General features: G+C 36.1%; 1 protein-coding gene across 1 annotated transcript in view; it reads left to right on the top strand.

The window, feature by feature from the left end:
• Positions 1-19,959, top strand: part of bonsai (28S ribosomal protein S15, mitochondrial) — a 36,966-nt gene extending 17,007 nt beyond the window's left edge. The window contains exons 3-6 of the mRNA XM_035374873.2: positions 320-368; positions 13,209-13,293; positions 18,940-18,998; positions 19,597-19,959. Coding sequence (XP_035230764.1) covers positions 320-368; positions 13,209-13,293; positions 18,940-18,998; positions 19,597-19,929 — 526 coding nt within the window. The 3' untranslated portion in view covers positions 19,930-19,959. The remainder of the gene's footprint in view (positions 1-319; positions 369-13,208; positions 13,294-18,939; positions 18,999-19,596) is intronic.
• Positions 19,960-20,445: the final 486 nt, after the last annotated feature.

Here is a 20,445-nt window from a genome sequence, read left to right on the forward strand (position 1 = left end):
TTCGTTATACATTAAATGCGCATGTGTAAACATATTATGTGTATGCGTACACGCATATGAGGCATGCGTCAACGCATTATGCATTGACGCATGCGCAGAAAGTTTGTAGCTTAGAGGTCCGGATTGAGCGTCCAGATTAACGACTTTTGACTATATAGCATTGTTCATATAATATCATTGTTCTGTTCTATTTCTTGCCTTATTGGATGGAAGGATATGAGATCACAGATAGAATTTTTAATCGCAAAATATACATAAATTTATTCATTAAAAATTATTACTTTAATATGAATTTTAAATTTATCTTCATATTTTTTAGTGCTGATGACCAAATCAAGAAAATCTTCAGTCTTTCTACTGCTTCAAAGGTAAATAACAATTTTTTAAATTTAATATGTCAAATTATATGTGCATTATTGAAAGACAGATGAATGAACTTGTCATAGTATATTTTAATGTATTATGTTTGGTTTTTTATTTAAAATGACCACTGTGTAAAAGTAAATTGTGATAGAATGAAGAAATCCAACTCTGATTTGAATCCAATTTCAACGTATACATTAATTTTATATCAACTAGTTAAAACTAAAAAATTATGGTAATTTAAATATCAATCAAATCTATATCAAAGTTATCAGTATGCAGAGTTGTTATTTAGAGAATACATTAAATGCTTGTATTGGTTTTTGAGAAAACTCCTGCTTCTGGGTTTTAATTCTGATACATTTATCTTCTAGAATACATATCTCTTTCTTTATACTTAATATGAAATGTTGAAATATGGTATAGAAATTTAATGTCAGTGAAAACAGTTAAGGATGCAGATTAACAACTTGGTCAGTGATATCAGTCTTTTACATGAGCTTCTTTTCAGATGTTGGATATGAGAATTATTTTTAAATCTTAATCGGCCCCCAAAGGCTCACTCCTTATGAGTACAAGTGTGGCAATCCCCAGGCACCCTAACTTTTCAAGAGGTCACGATCCTGGAGCCTTAGTGATATTTCCACCTTTCCTTTCAAACTATCCTCATCTGTTGCTTTTCCATTTCTTCCATTCTTGTGGTTTTCCTTTTTTGGAAGTTGAGGCTGAAAGTGTCACATCCCTTTGTTTCTAGTTTCTCATGGAGAGAAAACTGTCAATTATTTGCTCTGTGTTATGACCCATATGGCTAGAAAGTTGTTTTTGAGGGGTAGCTGGAAAGCTGTTATTCGAGGAGTGAGGTACTGTCCCCAACACACAGCTTTGGCCTCTGCTTCAAGTGAAACAGGAGGCACTAAACAGAAATCCCTGCTAGTGTCAATCAGGGTACTCACTTATCCTTAGGGTCAGTGGCTTGAGAATAAACTTTTGGGAGTTCCTGCGTTCGGGAAAGTTGACTGTAGGCCTTGAGATTGTGTATAGACCTGGTTAACTCTGGTGCAGGATTCTGTGTCTCCTTGTTGAACTCTACAATGAGTGGGGCTGCCAGGTCCTAATTAAATTTTCAATTAAATATAGCTAACTCAAATCAACAAATTGCTAATGACAATATGCTCTCATAAAGTTAAAACTAACGTAAATGACAATGAAGAAAGAAGGCCACCACAATTTCTTGTAATTAGTAATTTGATAGGTAATTGGAAAAAAAAAAAGATTCTCCTTTTCTAATAAAAAAATATCTACGATCAAATATTGGCAAACCAAATAATATTGAGCAGCTGTATTCTGAAGATCTTTGATGCAACTCTCCTTGGACTAAACAAACTTGGGCCAATTGACTTAAGTGCCTCAGAACACAAAACGTTAAACTGTAGTCATGGAGTTATTTAAGAAATTGACCTCCTTTTTGTATTAAAAGAAGAAATGTTCTCTGAATTATCAAGAAAATCTGTGCTGCTAGGCAGATTAAAGATGCATAAGGAAGGTCAGTTAATAGATAAAAACTTGTTATCCTGACCTTCAATTCGCCTGATCTGCCAAAAAATATTAAGGCCAGGTACTTGCACTGTCCTGTAAGACCTTACATATGAAACCCTATGTGATACTTTCAGTGTCAGTGCTTTGGACATTCTAAAATGTCCTTCATGGCTAACTCGCATTTGCTCATTGCCTTATGGAATGCCATGACAGTGATAATTGCAATGCTGAGCCTCTATATGCAAATTGCAAAAGATAGGATATGGCATTCTCTCAAGTGTGTTCAAAATGGAAGTCAGAAAAAGTAGTACAAATGCTAAAAGTTACAAAGAATATTTCATATTTTGAAGCCAAACAGTTAGTAGCAGTATAGTAGCCACAGAGAAATTTGTCTTACATTCACACAGTAAAATCAACGAGATCAATAGGTATACAAACAACAGTATTTGTACAAACAGTTAGCCTGTTAAAAATTTACAAGGGAACATAGCAGCCAAACCAATATCTTCAATTATCAAGGTAGGTAGGTAGGTTATGGAGGACTGGAACGCCTGATGTCTAACAGAGGTAAACAGGCATGTGTTCCAAGCCCTCCTCTAACTACGGCAAGAGCTTCCTGGAACCACACGAGGCTGCACCAGGAGATTATTGAGGTTGTCAAAGGGAAGTACATGGCCTTACAAGGGCATTAGTAGGATTGTATTACAGATTGAAGAGGCAAGCTGTGGTGTTACAGATAGTAGGTAGTTAAACTAAAACTACTTGGATAATAAGATGTACACATAAAAAAGACATAAAAATGCATAGGCAACAATACACAAAGCACAATGCGTAAAATGCATAAACAGAGAGCACAAAAAACAGGTACATACACATAGTCACTTAAGGCACAAAAAGATAAATGGAGTACATGAAGTCACATGAAAGCTGGAGCACAATGTTAGTGTAAGGCAGTTCTGTTGTATATAAATACAGGTACATCTTGAATGAAGAATGATGAGTTCATGAATACTCATGCGTGCAGAAGAGTGCGGTTAGATTGCTAAGGCGTTGATTATTGTAGCGTCGCTAAGAACATAGATAAAAACGCTGATAAAAGGCACGAGGATGTTGTAGCACTAATTATTGGGCAGTGCCCCAGCAATGTGTGCACCGTGAGGCACACAAGCGTTCACTAACACTGCATAAGAAGATGCTTGTTCACATGCTGTTGAAGGGATTACACACGTATCATTATGGAGCCATAACACATCTCACTAAGGAGATGCCACATATTTGCGAATTGTTAGTATTGCCACTTTAGATTGTGGGCAGGGGAACTTAAACACACAGTTGTGGTGAAGCCCAGATATTGTAAAATTCACTGGACTAGTCTTAGAGCTTATCGTCAGTACACCAGAGCGTCATTTTAGCACGGTAGGCAAAGGTCTGTGCCCAATGCCGCAATGGTATTTATGATGCTGGAGATTGAATTAACCGCTCCTTTATGCGTTATAAGGAACCGGTGATAGGCGTTCCTATTATTTGTAGGTAGCGGAAGATGGTGTGCAGCCGTCAAAGGACATTCAAATACGTAATGGTCTGGTGACCCTTCTGATCCACAGACACAGATATCTGTATTTGAGATGCCGTGGCGATTGTAATAGCTGGGAAATAGGCCGTGACCTGTGATGAAGTAGGTGAGAGGTGCTGCGGCAAAGAGTCGATTGGTGGAAACTTTCGGGAGGTAGGTGAAAGTCCGTCTGCCTGTCTCGCATTCAGTCCACTCACATTGCCATTGGTGCATTCCTTGCTCTTGTAGGAGGCCCTTTAGATAAGAGCAGGATGCAGGTACAGTGATGGGTTGGGCTGTCGGGTTGGAAATTGCATCTTTGGCCAACGTGTCAGCAGCCTCGTTGCCCTCATTATTCGCATGGGCTTTAATCCAGACTAGATTGAGATGGTAATGAGGGTGTTGCATAAGGAGATGTTGGAGACTGAGTATGAGAGGTGAGACATGATGATGGTTCTCAAGTGCAAGTAAAGTTGAAAGGCTATCGGTATAGATATTTGCTCGTGGGATCTGGCAATCTATGAGATGTTGCACTGCTGCCGTAATTCCCAGTACTTCCGCCTGGAAGATGCTATTGTGAGCGTGAAGTTGTCCTTGCCAGTCGTGTACAGTTTTGCCATTCTCATAGTGCACAAAAGCACTGCCTACACCATTCTCCTGCTTTGAACCGTCTGTGTAGATCTGGTTCCCATTCCATGGTGCGTGTGTCGAGGTGTGAGTCTGTTGCTTGTCAATTTTGATGTGGGTTCCACTTCCTCTGAGAGCTGGATGAGTATGGGTAGAAGTGGAGGGACGTTCGAACTGAACTGGACTGTAGCTGGTATTTGCGAAAGTTGCATCTTTGCGTAGGTGGATCAATTTAGTAAAAGTTGCCTCCATCTCTGCTTTTATATGGAGTGGTAATATGCCAGCTAGAACTGTTGCTGCACTGGTGGCGGTTGTGCGGTAGGCTTTGCTTAATTGCAGGGCGAAGGGGCGTTGTAGCGTTGTAAGTTGCCTGATCTTGCGAGTACCCATTGGCTGCACCCAGATCACTGCAGCGTATAAAGCTATTTTTTCTACAACTGTGAGGTATAGCACTTTTTGGATATGGGGGTTTTGGCCCCAGTTGCGACCTTGAAATTGTCTTGCTATGCGGGCGATAATTGACGTCTTGTTTCTGGTTTCCATGATATGCGGAATCCAGGTGAGACCTTGGTCCCATACTACCCCTAAATACTTGAGATTCCGCACAATTTTGATGTTTCGGCCTAGGAGTTTTATGCATGGACGACGAGTTGGATTGGTGCCTCGTCTGGGAATTATTATTGCTGACGATTTTCCTATGGAGATCGTGAGCTTTAATTTGTTGCATGCGGTGGTAAATAAGGTGCAGGTCTCTGTGCTGTTGCGTTCCAGTTCTTTCCTAGTGCATCCTTTTACGAGCAGGGCTACGTCGTCTGCATAAGCAATGATGTTTGTATGCTGTGGCCAGTTGGTTTCAAGGACTGAATTGAAGGTGAGGTTCTAGAGTGTCGATCCCGCACAGGACCCCTGCGGACAACTTTTTTCTTGTACCTTGGATGTCGTACCGTCGTTATTTACAAACTGAATATGGCAGTCATGGATTTAGCTGTTGAAGATGTTGAATAGGTTGGAGGGGCAGTGTGCTCCTCTGAGGGCCTGCTTAATTGCTGGCCGCCAGAGGGTGTCGAATGCACTCTTTAGGTCTATAGAAATGAAGGCTGTGTGCATATCGCTGTTTTTATTGCGTAGTATTGTTTCCTGTATATTGTAAAGGGCATGTGTCGTGGAAAATCCTGTGCGGAATCCATACTGCCGGGGGCTGAGATGGTTAATTCTGTGCAGGTGGTGCTTGAGCCTGTTAACGAGGAGTTTTTCATAAATCTTGCCTAAAGCAGAGAGGAGGCAGATGGGCCGGTAAGAACTTGGGTCTTGTGGGTTCTTATTCTTTTTAAGAAAGAGAACGACATGTCCTCTTTTGAAGGCTGCTGGAAAGATTTGTTGGTGAAGAAGTTGATTGAAGTAGGTCTTAAAGAAGGAGGGGCGTGCTTTATAAGCTGTATGGATGATTGAATAATCTAAGCCGTCAGGTCCTGGTGCTTTTTTCCGAGGAAGGTGACGGAACAGCTGTTTGATTTCTTTATCGCTAAAGGGTACATCGGGTGGTGTCGCAGGAATGGTGGTGTTATTGCGAACCTTTCGTTGTTCTATCGTGTCCTCTTCTGGGTCATCGTTTGAGAAGATGGTGTCCAGAATGGTAGAAGCTGTGCTCTGCACGATGTTGGTGGTAAAATCCATGGTGGGTTGTGCCTGCCTCAGCTCTTTAGTCCACCAGCTGACACCCTGTATTTTCTTGGCCCCACGGATAGGAAGGTGATTTCTGCATGCTTCATGTAAGCTTTCTATCAGATGATTCGTGTAGTGCTCCATGCCATCCGGGCTGCTGAAGTTGTAAATGTTCTTTTCTTTTTCGCTGAGTAAGCGAGTGAAGGTGTGGGTAATGGGACGAATCTTATTGCTTGGTAACTTAAAGCGTCGTAGGATAGTAATGGAGGTGTCGCAGTCTACTTGAAAATGGATGTACTTATGGTCTGAAGCACTTTCCTCGTCTAAGATGGTCCAGTTTTGGATGAAGGATGCTATGTTGCTTGTAAATATGGTGAGATCCGGCCAGCCCTGTCTGTAGGTACTATCGTAGGATGGTGGCGCATTTGGTGCGTTCAATAGCTGCAGGTCTTGGATTGCTAGGAAGTCTTTGAATTCTTTTCCTTTCATTGTGGTGTCTGCGTAACCCCATATGGAGTTATGCGCATTGAAATCACCACCTAGGAGGAGTGGTGTGAAAGGATACTTTTCCCTGGTTTCCTGTATGTTGACGATGGGGTTGCTGATGTCTTCCGTGGGGGAAGAGTAAACAGAGGCAGCTATGATTTGTATGTTGTTGTAAACGAGTAAAATGGCGATGTAGTCTCTTTTGAGTGTGATAACGAGAGAGGACCAAGAAGGATTGCAACAGGCGATAACTGCTCTGGGGGCTTGATCATTCGTACCTGCTTGTGATTGAAAAATTTTCCAGGCTGTTGGAAGGCTGGCTACACGACGATCTTTACAGTATGGTTCTTGTATGAGAAGGAGGTCCAGGTTGGGGGTGATGACATGCTGGACCAGTTGGGAGGCAGCTGCTTGAGCTCTTTGTAAATTTATCTGAGCACAGCGTATTGGTCCATTTGTCTTGGGAGTGTCTGTGATTGCTGTTGTGAGGATATTGTTGCTGAAATTCTGTAAATCATCCATAGGTGGTATTGCATTTAATTCTGCTGATGTACCATCCATAAGTTGGGCAGGTGACATCGTAGGCTGGGTGGTTGCAGGGTGATTTGCTTTTTGTGCGGTAGTTGTAATCCGCACAGTTGATGCAAGTGGCCTTTTGGGATTTGCAATCTGTGATCTTGTGATTGCCTGAGCAGTATGAGCAATATGCTTTGTTTTTGCATCTGTCTTGTGTATGCCCAAACTCCTGGCAGCGGTAGCAGCGACGGGTATTGAAATGTTCAGCGATGTAGTATGCCCGCCAGCCAAGATACAATCTTGATGATTGCATGATGGTGTGGAAAGCTGCGGGTTGGCATTCAATGATCCACTTGACGCCATTGTCCCTATCTTTTAACCTATAGAGGACTTTGGCGTTGCTTTTGGAGATCTTAAATTCTGAGCCAATAGCTTGCTCTATTTCCTCCTGAGTGAAATTAGGAGGGACGATGTGGATTGCTACCCGTGGGAGTCTAATGATTGGCAATCTCGTTTTAACGATTTCTCGACCCTGTGCCTGGGTGAGCTTTTCGAGATCTTCTTTAGTGGCACACTCGACTGCTAGTCCTTCCTCCTGGATGTTACGGACTGTCGCGATTTTGATGCCCAATGAGGGAAGTGGGAACTGTGCGCTCAGCTTTTCTTTGAGCTCCTTTCTGGTTGTTCTGGTGTCCTCTTTCGAATAAACAAGTAGAGTGTGCTTATAGGATTGTGAGGTCGCTTGAGCGATGTGCGCGTGATGTTGTAAGTAGGCGGAATAGGTGTGGCAATGGGTGGTGAAGTGGCTAACTCCTGCATCAGTTGATGAAGGTACGGAGGACAGTCCTCTGAGGGCCAAATTTCGGAGAGCTTCCAGAGTTGTTGTTAATTGATCTCTGAGATCAGCAGGTAACAGGAATCGTTTGTTCCTGATAGTTGTACCAATTGTTTTTGCTTCTTCAATAAGTGAGTTCACTTTATCGGAGTAGTTATATTGCTCTGATTCGATGAGGATAGCTATGTCTAAGTTGCTATGGTGCACTGATGTGTCGGCTTCTGGCATGATACACTTGTGTGGTTGGAGCTATGTAACACTATGATCACTATATGAAATGCCGAGGTCTGTAATAAATTTCTGATAAGTAACACAAGTACTGGAGTAAAATTCTAGAGGGACTGTAGATAGAGTATTACATTAAAAAAAAAAAAAAAAAAACCTCTTGGTATCTAACACAAGGAAAATTACAACCCCAGTAAGTCGCAGATAAGCGATGCTAACTGGATAACATATTTACCATGCTAGAGGCATAATTGTGAATGCAGAACAAAAATGTAATTAAAAAAAATGGATTACTATGACTATTAAAATCAAAGTAACACTGTAAACAGGTAAATTTAGCTAAACATCAGCAACAACAACAGCAACAACAACAAGAAAAAATACTAAACAATTTGATAATGCTGGCAATACTCTAGACTGGTAAAAAGGTAAAAAGTATAAAGCTTACTGAATATAAATAAATTATAGCTTAAGTAGCTGCTGAATGGGGATAACTACTAAGTAGTTGGAAAGCTACAGATGAGGTGGCAGGAGGAATGAAAATATAATGAGCTTAATTAACTAAGTAGTTAAATATGTTAGTGGGAGTTGAGATAGAGGAGGAGGAAAGGGTAAGGGAGATTGGCGTAGAGTTGTTAGCGCATTCGAGGGATCAGAAATTAGAGAAATTGAGATTAGATAATGCAATAAATTAGAATTATATTAGCCGTATGCAGTGAGCTGGCGAATTATTGAAAGTGTTAGGGGGAGTTGAGATAGAGGAGGAGGGAAGGGTAAGGTAAGGAGGAGGGAAGGGTAAGGTAATTGATGTGAAACTGGTATGGAGTTGTTAACGCATTAGAGGGATCAGAAATTAGAGAAGTAAAAAAAAAAAAAAAAAATTATATAATATAATACAATAAATTAGAATTATATTAGCCGTGTACAGTAAGCTGGCGAATTATTGATTATACATTGCAGGAAATTAAGATTATATTAACATGTAAAACACAGTAAATGAGAATTATAATACAAAAATAATGTAGAAGATTAAAGTTATGTTAACCGAGGAGCAGAAAACTGGAAATCATAAAGGATATACAACGAAAAGAATAATAATAATGCTGTGCTAGAATAAATCAGTCTTGTAACACTGATAGCACCAGGGGTTCCGGAGTAATCCTTTGTAACGATTGAGTAAATGGCTAAAAAGTGATCTTCATTAAAAACTATATAAAATCACACACGCTTGGCACACACTCACAAAAATTGTACAAGAGGAGAGCGAAATGTATCCACTATTCAACCGTATGATGATTGTGGATGGATTACTTATAGATTTTACACAATCGATTTATATAAAACAGGTAACAATCGGCACTTCACTCAGTAAAACAATGGAAATTGCGTGGTATCCATCGCGAGAAACACAATAATTAAAAATGTAATATCTCCGGAACTGCTGAAGATATCCACTCGATTTTTGCACCGAATTAATCCACAGATTATGTACTTTCCGATAATATAACACTTAGAATCCTAGGATGAGTAATTCCGTTGATGACTTTGGCTTACTACGGAGCTCGTGCATTTCGCGGCAACAATCTAGTGAACCTATACTGGTCTCAGTTATCAAGGTACTGCATAATAAAGAAGCAGACAATAATCAAACTGATAATATTCTAGAAAGAAGTAAAACTTCAAAAACCTTCCAGAAATCAGAGTGCGCTCTTTCAGAAGCATGGATTCCGAAAATCTAAACATTGATGTGAATTTGGAAGAAGGAATAGATATTCCAAGGAACGTACTTCCATGGAAAACAAACCCGGGGGGGGGGACAGCACCGGAAATGGCCACCCTCATTTCATGGCTTCCACCAAAATCTTTATAACATCAAAGATTTGATTGATTTACAGCTTTCTGCATGGTTGTTGATTCAAGATACCATGCTCAAGCCAGAACAACAGTGTAAGTGTCAGAGGTAATCTTTTACTAGGAAAATAAAATGCTAGGTGAGCATGGCAATGGAGGTGACCCACTGACCATTGAATACCCTTCCAATATGGTTTCTTTAAACACAAGGCTCCAAGCTGTTGCTGTCCAAATAAAAATACTGAATTTTGTTTCAGTTTGTTTCCTGTATTTGTCTTCAAATCACAATATCAATCAGTGATATTTAAATGATCTGATAAAACAGCTACCTCAGCTGTTTATCATTTAAGGAGACTTAAACGGCCATAGTCTTCTTTGGGGAATTAAGGATACAATTTCCCGAGGTGAACAAATTGAGTGGACAATTGAAGACTCGCCCTTTGTCTCCTCAGTAATGGACAAGACGCGTACTATCACAACCCTACAAGGACATTTCATACTCATGATCTTGAAATCTGTTCATCTCTTTTGCCTTTTTGTACATTTAATGTTGGAAATGATCTTTACAATAGCAATCATTTCCCTATTTGTTTTTATCTCTCAATTGAAAAGAAGTACATTCCATGTCAAAAACATCCTGTTTTATACTTGATAGGATAGTCGGGGAATGCTTCTCATTTCTCGGAGAGCTCGTAGAAAAAATGGTAAAAGATAAAAACAAATAGGAAGGGGGATGAGCACTTTGAGTGTGAGCTCTTTGGGAGCATGGAAGAGAGAATAGATGTTCTGATATTCCATGGGAAAAAATAGCACCAGAAAAGCAAACATTAATCATAATGGCCAGTCTCATTTCATGGAATTGCCATGGCTTGCATCAAAATATTGTTAACATCAAACATTTGATCGATTTACAGCATCCTGTGTGCTTCCCAATTCAGTTATCCTTCTCGCACTATGCAGTCGGGTGTGGGAGGAGCATGTCTTTCGCAGTGTGTGAAAGAAAGCTATTGCCATTCTGCTAGCTAAGCCAGGGAAAGATCTGAAGAATCTTGCAAATTATCTGTCTGTTGCACTTTCCAGCTGTCTCTGCAAACTATTAAAAAAATGGTAAACTGCCGCCTAATCTATTATTTATTTGAGGAGGAAGAACAACAACAGTAAAAAATAAAAAACAATGCAATCTCACCACATTAGTGGTTTCTGCAAAGGTAGAGTAATCATCAATAATATACTTCTTTTGGAAATATCCATGCATAAAGCCTTTGCCAAAAGAAGCCATCTAGTCTCTGCAGTTTTTTATATAGACAAGGTTTACGATAAGGCATGCAGATGTGGCATTCTGTGTGATCTTCATGCCAGTGGCTTGTATGGTAACCTGCCTATTTTCATGTGGAATTTTTTAGGGCAAGTACTTTCAAGTCAGGATTGGCTCTGTTTTGTTAAATGCTTTGAACAAGAAGAGGGTGTGCTTCAAAGCTGTGTTCTGAGTATTACCTTATTCAGTTTAAAAATAAATTTTCTTCTAAAAGAACTTCCTGCAACCATTTTAGGTTCATTTTATGTTGATGACCTTCAAATAAATTTTCATGGTGCACATATGAGATATGTGGAGAGAGACAGTTCCAGATCGCACTTAGCAGGATCCAGAAATGGTTAAATAAGCATGGATTTGTATTTAAAAAAAAAAAAAAAAGATCCAGAAATGGTTAAATAAACATGGATTTGTATTTCAAAACACACACACACACACACACAAAAAAAAAAAAAAAAAAAAACTGTATATGTTCATTCTTGCAGAATAAAATAAATTTTCTTCTAAAAGAACTTCCTGCAACCATTTTAGGTTCATTTTATGTTGATGACCTTCAAATAAATTGTCATGGTGCACATATGAGATATGTGGAGAGAGACAGTTCCAGATCGCACTTAGCAGGATCCAGAAATGGTTAAATAAACATGGATTTGTATTTAAAAAAAAAAAAAAAAACTGTACATGTTCATTCTTGCAGAAAACATAAAATCTTCATCCTGAGCTTCACTTTCAGGGATCTTTGATTCCTGTTGCGTCCTTGGTGAAAATTTTGAAATGTTATGTTAGATCAAAAACTGACCTTTCTTTAATGTGTACTGTACTTCAAGAAGATGCTTAACCTTTTAAAAGTGCTAGCTAATGCCTCTTGTGTGAATTGTTGCTTTGCATTTATAGAGCATTTGGTTACTTAAAATTGTTTGTGGTTTATGGTTATGCACGACCTTTTGTCTTACTAAACTCAATCCTGTTCATCATCAGGCCCTCCAGGTCTTTTCTAGAGCATTTAGGGCATCTGCAGTGTGGAATCTGTATCTTTATTGCTGTGGATCGTCATTTCAGTCGAGGCATGAGTAACCATCTCTCTATTATTATTTCAATATTTTATTCCAGTCTGGCCATCCATGTAAGCTGCTTTTGCTTGATGATGTGTGAGTGTCTGTCTGAGACATGAACATCTGGTGTACCTTCTTTCTTTTTAAGAGTTCATCTGTTCATTGAAGAACATAGCATGACTGATGTTTATAGCCAAGCAGTAAAACATTTTGAAATCCCACCTTGGAAATGAGCACAAATCCAGATTCTTGATGCATTTTACCATCTTTACAAGAGAAATACTAATGTGTTCATATACAGACATATATTTCTTGAGCATAGTTATAAATATAATATATATATATATATTCTTATATTCGTGGATGAGTTCAAAGGAACTAATCATGTTGGAGCATCTTACGTAATTTGCATTCACATGGAGGGCATTCATTTGCATAATGTTTGCTCAGTCCTGACCTTTGAATTACCTGCTGTATATTATACTCTTCACTTCATTTCTAAACTATGTAGTGGAAAGTTTATAATTTATTACAGACTCCTCTAGTACCTTAAAGACACTTCTGACACGCAGAATCCAGTTGTTGATGTGATAAAGCTAAATTTGAACTTGAGGAAATGTGGTTTTCAGATATTTTACTGCTGGGCTTTCAGACATATAGGAATAAAAAGCAATGAAGTGGCTGACTTTACAGTTAAGTCTGGCATTAAACTGTCCTGTCAGTTTTAAAGATGTACAGGTTCTATTACACAGCACTGCAGTCACAAGGAAATTTATAAATGACCCATGAATGAAAGTCTTGTATTTCACCTTTTACAAATGATTACAAATGAGAACTTGATTTTATTGATAGGTTTAAAAGAAACTTTCATATCATTTGAAGCATTTGATAAAGAGAGGACTAAGTTTTCCTCTAGTACACATATTAGTATTTCCTAAAATTGTGCTTGGCTGATCTTTCATTTTAGGTAGTAGTAAATAACATCTTTCTAATACAGTTAGTATATGGTATGAATTTTTTTTTGCAGCTGGGGTGATACAGAAATACTTTATATGTGTATATTTTATTCAAATATAAATTAGATATTCAAGTTTTAAACCCTTAACAAGATTAAGTTTTTTTTAAAATGTCTTGTGATGTATGTACAAGTGCAAGATTTGTTTCTATAAAAATGTATTTAAATTTTGATAGGGAGAAGTAAAAGAAGTTTACCGCAGAAATTTATTAAAGAGAATACAGCGACACCCTCAGGATTTTGATTCCCTAGAAGTTCAGAGTAAGCAATTTTTATTTTTACTTTATATTTTATTGGTATGGGTAATCAAGGCCAGAGTTGTCGCCAAATGTTTTGCTAAACTGGCCGAAGAGATTGGTTCATATGAAGTCACCAATGTTTACAAAAAGTACAAGAATGCCTTTTCAAAATTGGCAGCAAGAATACAAATTCTAAAGATAACGTGTTTTTATTATTTCTGTATTTACCATGGATATGGAAATTTGAAACTTATCTAATGACAAAACATCTTCCATATAATTTTTTCAGAAACGAGGAATTATTCATTCTAAAAGAAAGTTCTACTCCAATTCGAAGGAAACGCCAAAATGGAGATGTGAGGCCATATCATGCCGAGGGGGGAAAAGGTTGCATTCTCAAAATTGGTCTGAAGTCCCGAGAATCAGTTTGCTAATGGCAGTTTCATTTGTGCATGTTTAGAATTTACTTCTTTTGAATTTGGTCAGTATCATCTTGATATGAATCACTGCTCTGTTGCTGATTGGAACAGTTTACATAAGTGAAATCAGTGGTCATGCATTAACATCTGGACTCCCAGTTAAAATAGGTGGCACTGGTAATGTTACCGAAGTTGATGAAAGTCTGTTGTTGTCTGATGTTTTCAGACATTCTAAATGATATGCGCAGTTTTGTGACTCTGCATTAGTTCGCTTTTTTGTTTTTTTTTCTTTTTGGTTTGTTTGTTCAGATTTCTTTGGGAAGTTGTTTAATTTACATTAAAAGTTTCTGATTGTATGAATATCTGTTATGTTCTTTTTTTTTTTTTTTTCCCCTTGGATTTTTCTTCAGCTTAACCATTTGTAAATATTTTGGCAATTATTTTTATGCTTCAAATTTTCCCCCAAATCGTCAGCTTTGGGCAATATCTGAATTTGGTCCTGATAACACAATAGTACCTTTTTCTTTTAGGAAGATACAAGGGGGGGAATCTTGCATTTTAATTAATCAGATTTTTAATCTGATATAGTTGACTGTTTGATATAATTTTAATCTGATATATTGAGGATTTTCATAATTTATAAGCAATGTTGATTTCTGCTTAATATCCAGTTGAATTTTTACTTAAATTTACAATCTAGTTTATGTATGATTTAAAAATAGTGTATAGATCCTCTTTATTTTGTTCATTCAGTATTTTAAAGAAATATTTTGCTGCTGATTAATTTGATGTTTTGCCTAGGCATTTGCTATTTCTCAGTATGTGTTTGTGTCGAAATATGGACTGTATGAGGCGATAATGTCTTTTAGTAGTTTTATTAAAACTCAACAATAATATACGTGATACATTACTTAGAACCAAAGTTCTCAACCAATGACACCGATACGACTTGGTGTCTGCCAACAAATGAACTAACAATTTTCCCGCCTAGTTGGCGGCATTCAGTTTGAATGGTTTCACAATTCTAAAATAGCTAGTAACAGTTTTAGCTAATTTATAAATAAGGAAAGTGATTTATTTAATTAAATTGTACAAAGTCCAAAAACCAGATGTCCAATATCCAGATTAATCTAAAATTTGGATTTCTGGATCAGCAGCAAAATTTAAAAAAAGAAAAAAATATGCTTTATGCTTGAACATTTGGAATTTTATCATAATAAACCCGTGGAGAGTTTCAATTCTTTATTTCACTTTAGCACTGATGCCAGCCTGGTGAATAATTGTTTATTATTTTTTGCTTTCATCACCACATCACTATCAACTGCAGCTTCAGAAATAACTCATGCAGTAATGTCTAAATTATTTTTATGGTAATTTTTAATATTAGTAATTGAATGCTAAATGGTATGGTAATCTTTTTTATTGACATTTCACATGCTCATGAATAGAACTTTAGCTAACTTTGATGTGAAGTATTGAGTGTGTTGATGAGAAGAAATTTAGCAGAAATTTTTTCCATGTGCAAAAATATGGATTTTTTAAATGATACTCATTGGCTAAAAGATAACATTCTGTCTGAAATGAGAATAACTGATTTGTTATTTGTTTAAACCCAGGAATTGTTTTAACCTCACTGCGCAACAAAATTTTTAGAATTCAGAAAGTGCTTGGAAGTTTGGACTCACAGAGACTGCAGTGAGCTGCAAAATGTCACTAATCTCACTGCAAATCTTTGGAGGAGCTGCATCCTTGGCAAAATGTTAAGTCCCGATAGTGCAGGAAATAGCCATAAGTATACTGAATAAGTAAACTGATATAATTCAGGCTTAACTCCATCAGTGTGCGATTGAAACAAGACAAAATTTAGCGGAACAATATGTTTTCCGTCACTAATCTTAAGATACATAGCAATGTATAACAGATGCCAGCTAAGCTTTATGATGATTGCTGTGAGCAAAAAAACATAATTAATGGGAAGAATAACATTCACTTTTCTACGTTCCCTTTTTTGCCTAATTTGTGATGAATGTTGTTGCCAGCAATGGGATCATTGATGTTTCTTTAAATAATAAGTCCAGATAAGGAGGAAAAAATAAATGATCTATTATGAAAATAAGCATGGTAATAACTGAAAATGACTCAATGTGAAGATGAATATCAAACATTTTCTCCTTATTGCATGAAATAAATTGTAGAGTTCCTCAAATCACCTTCAGGGTAAACCATAATTCATAATTCAGCTAAATGCTAATCTAGCTCAAATGTATTTTAACTCAAATCTATTTTAACGCATGCACCCCTTTCGTCATTAGAAGATTATCCCTCCTCCCTATCTTTTTCAAAACTTAATACATTTACTTAGATTATTTTTTGTGTTTTGGAAATAAAATACAAAAAGCATAGTAAATGTTGACAAATACCAAAACTTAAATAAAAGTAGTTTATATTCATAAATATTTAACAGCTAAATAAAAGGTTGATATCATCCCTCCCCCCCCCCAACTGGTTGAGAAGACCTGTGCTAATCTAGGCACAGGCTAGGAGTCTTATTTTCTAGATAAAATTATTCATATGAAAGTCATATTTTCTCTATTTACTGTGTGTCAGCTTGGAAAACGAAGATTCAAATTAGTAAGTAGAATAAAAAAAATACCTTCATTGAAAGTCTAGTGAAACCAAATTTCGCTATTTTTATACAGTCAAAAGTCGTTAATCCGGACTCGTCGGGACTTCAGCGATTCCGGATTATTGATTTTTCCGGATTATAGATCATCAGTTTAAATCGCGTAAGATGGCATGCAGAAATTCTAAAATTAAAAATATGAAACCGTAATTTATGAAGTAAAGAACAATTATGATCTAAAGGGTATCAAAATTTACAAAAAAAGCTTAATATTTATTTGTTTACTTTATTAAACATTTCTTTCAATGTAAGTTGTTTAAGTTGCTTCGTTTTATGTGATAATACTTTCTCTTTAATTCTATAAAGAGACATAATTTTTTGTACAGTTGCAAAGTTCCGCTGTTCAAGTCCCGTTAATTGCTGTGCCAAGAATACTGACTAACTTGTCAATCGAAATTTTTTCGTTTTCACTAACCTCTCTGTCACATTCTTCATGTCTTTATCCATTTTTTGCAGCAATTCCACTTTTTGTTTGATGGACATCGAAACATACTTTCGTTTTGTATGATCCTTTGGGAGCTCCAGAATCGGAAATTCTATTTGACATAATCGAAAGTTCAAGTTTACTTTTATAGTATTGCTCTTACAGTCTGCAAAAAATAATAAGCCGGATCCAATTCGAAAATTAAGGAACAATGCAATCATCAACATTAACTGAAATAGATAATTAGATAATTTTAGATTATACCGTCCGTTATACATAAAACGCGCACGCGAAAACGTATTCTGCGCTTGCGCACACGCAGATGCGCAGTCGTAAGTGGTCTTACGCGCACGCGTAAACACCTATGCGCATGTGTCAACGCGGCGCATGCGCAGAAATTTTTTAGCTTTGATGTCCGGATTATAGATCATTCCGAATTATGGGTGTCCGAATTAACGACTTTTGACTGTATTGAGATAAACAGAGTCGTAGCTAGGGTTTTCAGCGCCCAGGGACAACTGAAAATTTCGCACCCCTACTGCTTGCCAAGGATGGAAAACATTTCATTCTAAAATGTCATAACATCAGTTTGGCGCCCCTTGAATTGTGTGCCCGGGGACAGATGCCCCCCCTTGCCCCCCTCTAGCTACGCCTCTGGAGATAAAAATAAAACAGATTCTGTGAGTTGAAGCGTTGCTCTTCAGTGACAAATCAATATTAAAATTCTATTCCAGATGAAGGGCCATATGCAAAATTTTCCATGATGCAAATGGATAATTTTCATTTTTTTCTGCATGGTTCTTGATGTAACTGAGTAATTCAGCCAATATTTTTTGCACTATAGTAATTTATGAAGACTTGATCTTGTTACATAACTGTATAGTTATTTTATTTATTTATAGTATAGCTGTAAAATTTTAAAAGAAAGTAATTTATGTTACTGATGACTTGTGATTGAAAATTTGGCAACTGCTATTCTAATAATAAAAATGAGATTTTGATATTACTTTGAATAATTTAAATTTTACTGTTTGGTTATCCTGGTTTAGAATTATTGATTGTGAAGATTAATGTTTTGAATTATTATTTTTGTTTTAGTTTTCTTATGTTTCACTCCTTGAATGGCATGACTGCCTTTCTCTAGTTATAAGATTTTCTGTCACTTAAAACATATTAATGTAGCTTTAAATTCAAAATATTTTGCTTTTTAATTTTTTGAATCAAGTCATCTTAATGAAAGAAAAAGCTTATGAAACCACCGACTAAAATAGTAATTATGTAAATTTAGCTAATAAGCTTTGGTTTTTTGATTATGGCAAAGCATTCGAGGGCTATCTGCCTAAGGGAAGGAAGGCCTTCGTGAAGCACTGTTGCAGGGAAACTTGCTCATGTACATTTGGGACTTATTGCACATACTTAGACTGGCTCATATACACATGGGAAAAACATGAAACGCCCATATAGCCAGCCCGTTCATGGGAATCGAACCTCAGACTGAACTACCAGTGTTCGGCAACTTTACCGCTCGGCTGCTAGTGGGCCTTTAGCTAATATACTTCTTCACGAGTAAATCCAAAATTCCGTATCTCAGCGAGTTAACAGTATATGCTTGGGAATGGAAAATATTTTATTCCATCTCTTTGATCCATCCCTTTTTGAGCAGCTAATATTTTGTATGTACTGAAGATAAATATTTTCACAATAAAGCTTTTCTCTTGTATTTTATTATCTTTAAATATTTTTATACATACAAAATATTTCCAGTCGAAATAAAGAATCTAATATGACTATAAATGGCATCAGTTACAGGTAGTGCTGTGTAGAATTCTTAATGTTTGAGTTTATATCATTTGATATCTATGGTGGCTGAGATGTAATATGATCTTTATACAACATTCTAAATGTGTAAAATTTTACAATGATTTTTCATTAAAAATTGGTGTGAACTGTTGTGAATTGTTAAGTTAAAAAAACCATCTGAATCTAAAGAAATTTTGGAAAGTAATTAGTAACTTTAAAGTTTTTAATATAATTAATATAAATAAATAATTAATATAGTATCATTATTTTGTATTAATATAGTATCATTATTTTGTATTAATATAGTATCACCATTCTTATTATTTATTGTTTTATTTTCAGTTGCATTAAAAACTTTGCAAGTCAAATCTTTATTTGAACATAAAATACTTAAAAAGGAGGTAGGTAAAAATACTATAGTCTAATCTTTCATGTTATAATCATGGAACAATTTATACCTTTTATCGGGAACTTTTTTTCATTATTTTACTTTTTAAAGTTGTAATCAAGTTGATAATATCAAGGTTTGTCTATTCTGTGTATGAAGACTTTACTGATAAGTTTTTATTAAAATAACAAACAGCCAACTTTCCTTTTGTAGATACAGTTAACAAACAGCCAACTTTCCTTTTGTAGATATAGTTCTTAATTTTTGTTAAGCAGTGTTTTGGTGATTATTTTATTTTTGAATACTTCATAGATGTTATTTGTAAAAATGCTTTTTGTACTACATACTAAATTTAACAAAGTTTTTCCTCATTATTTGATGTAGTTGTTTTATCCCACATCAGTTATGTGAGATTGGAAGTATGATCATTTCAAAATTCATCCTTTTTTTTTTATTAAGTGTCAAAAGTATTTGTCAGAGCATTCCATCTATGTTTGAGAATTAAAAAAAAAATGCCTTAATGTCTAACTTGTATATTATTTTAATTTAATAATTTAATATAAAAACTGTTTGTTTCTCTTGATAATTTTTTTTTTCCCCATTTTAACCAGGATATTAGAGGTGGTCGAATCATATTACCAATCATCATACAGAAACGCAACAAGCTCTTAAATAAACTTAGAATCATAGATAATGAGAGGTTTTGTTGGCTGTTGAAAGAATTACAATTGGAATATAGTCCAGAGCCATTGCGATTCCATTTAGAAAAGTACTGTAAAAAGTGGGATCTTCGACGATTAACAAAAGAATACTGTGAGAGGACGATTGCTGATAAAAAGGCTGCTTATCATGAAGCATTAAAAGAACAGCAGCAGGCTTTCTTAAAAGAAAAAGAAGAAATCTTAGCGTGGATTGAAAAAGAAGAAAAAGAATTAAATAATTAAGGAAAAAATAATAAAGTGTGTAAATTACTATATGTTGTGGGTAACATATTTTGTTTTAAAAAACGTAGGAAAAAAAATTTACATAAACATAGATACATGATAGTAAATGTCAAATAGATTATTGAAATTGCAAAAATAAAGTAACTACATTGAATCCTTTTTGACACAGATTACTGAAATTGCAAAAATAAAATAACTACATTGAATCCTTTCTGACAGAGATTAATAGGTTATAAAACCATGTAGAAAAATCATGTTGCATGTGCCAAACTCGCAATACTTGAATTTAGCTGTTAGAAGACAGTAGTGTATTCTGTGTAGAAAAATGTATGAAGTGACATTGTCTCAAGTAGAAGTTCTCAACCAGGGGGGAATAAAGTCAGCCTTTTAATTAATTTTTTTATTTATATTTATAATGACTATCATAAATGAAAAAAAAAAAAAGGTACCATTATCAGTACTTCATCATTTTTGTTTTCAAACATCGAGAGCATTGACAAAATGTTCAGTCAGCTC

Source organism: Stegodyphus dumicola, chromosome 7, assembly GCF_044657685.1.
Source record: "Stegodyphus dumicola isolate Sdum_Otavi_A_Nest chromosome 7, ASM4465768v1".
NCBI classification, from domain to species: Eukaryota; Metazoa; Arthropoda; class Arachnida; order Araneae; family Eresidae; genus Stegodyphus; species Stegodyphus dumicola.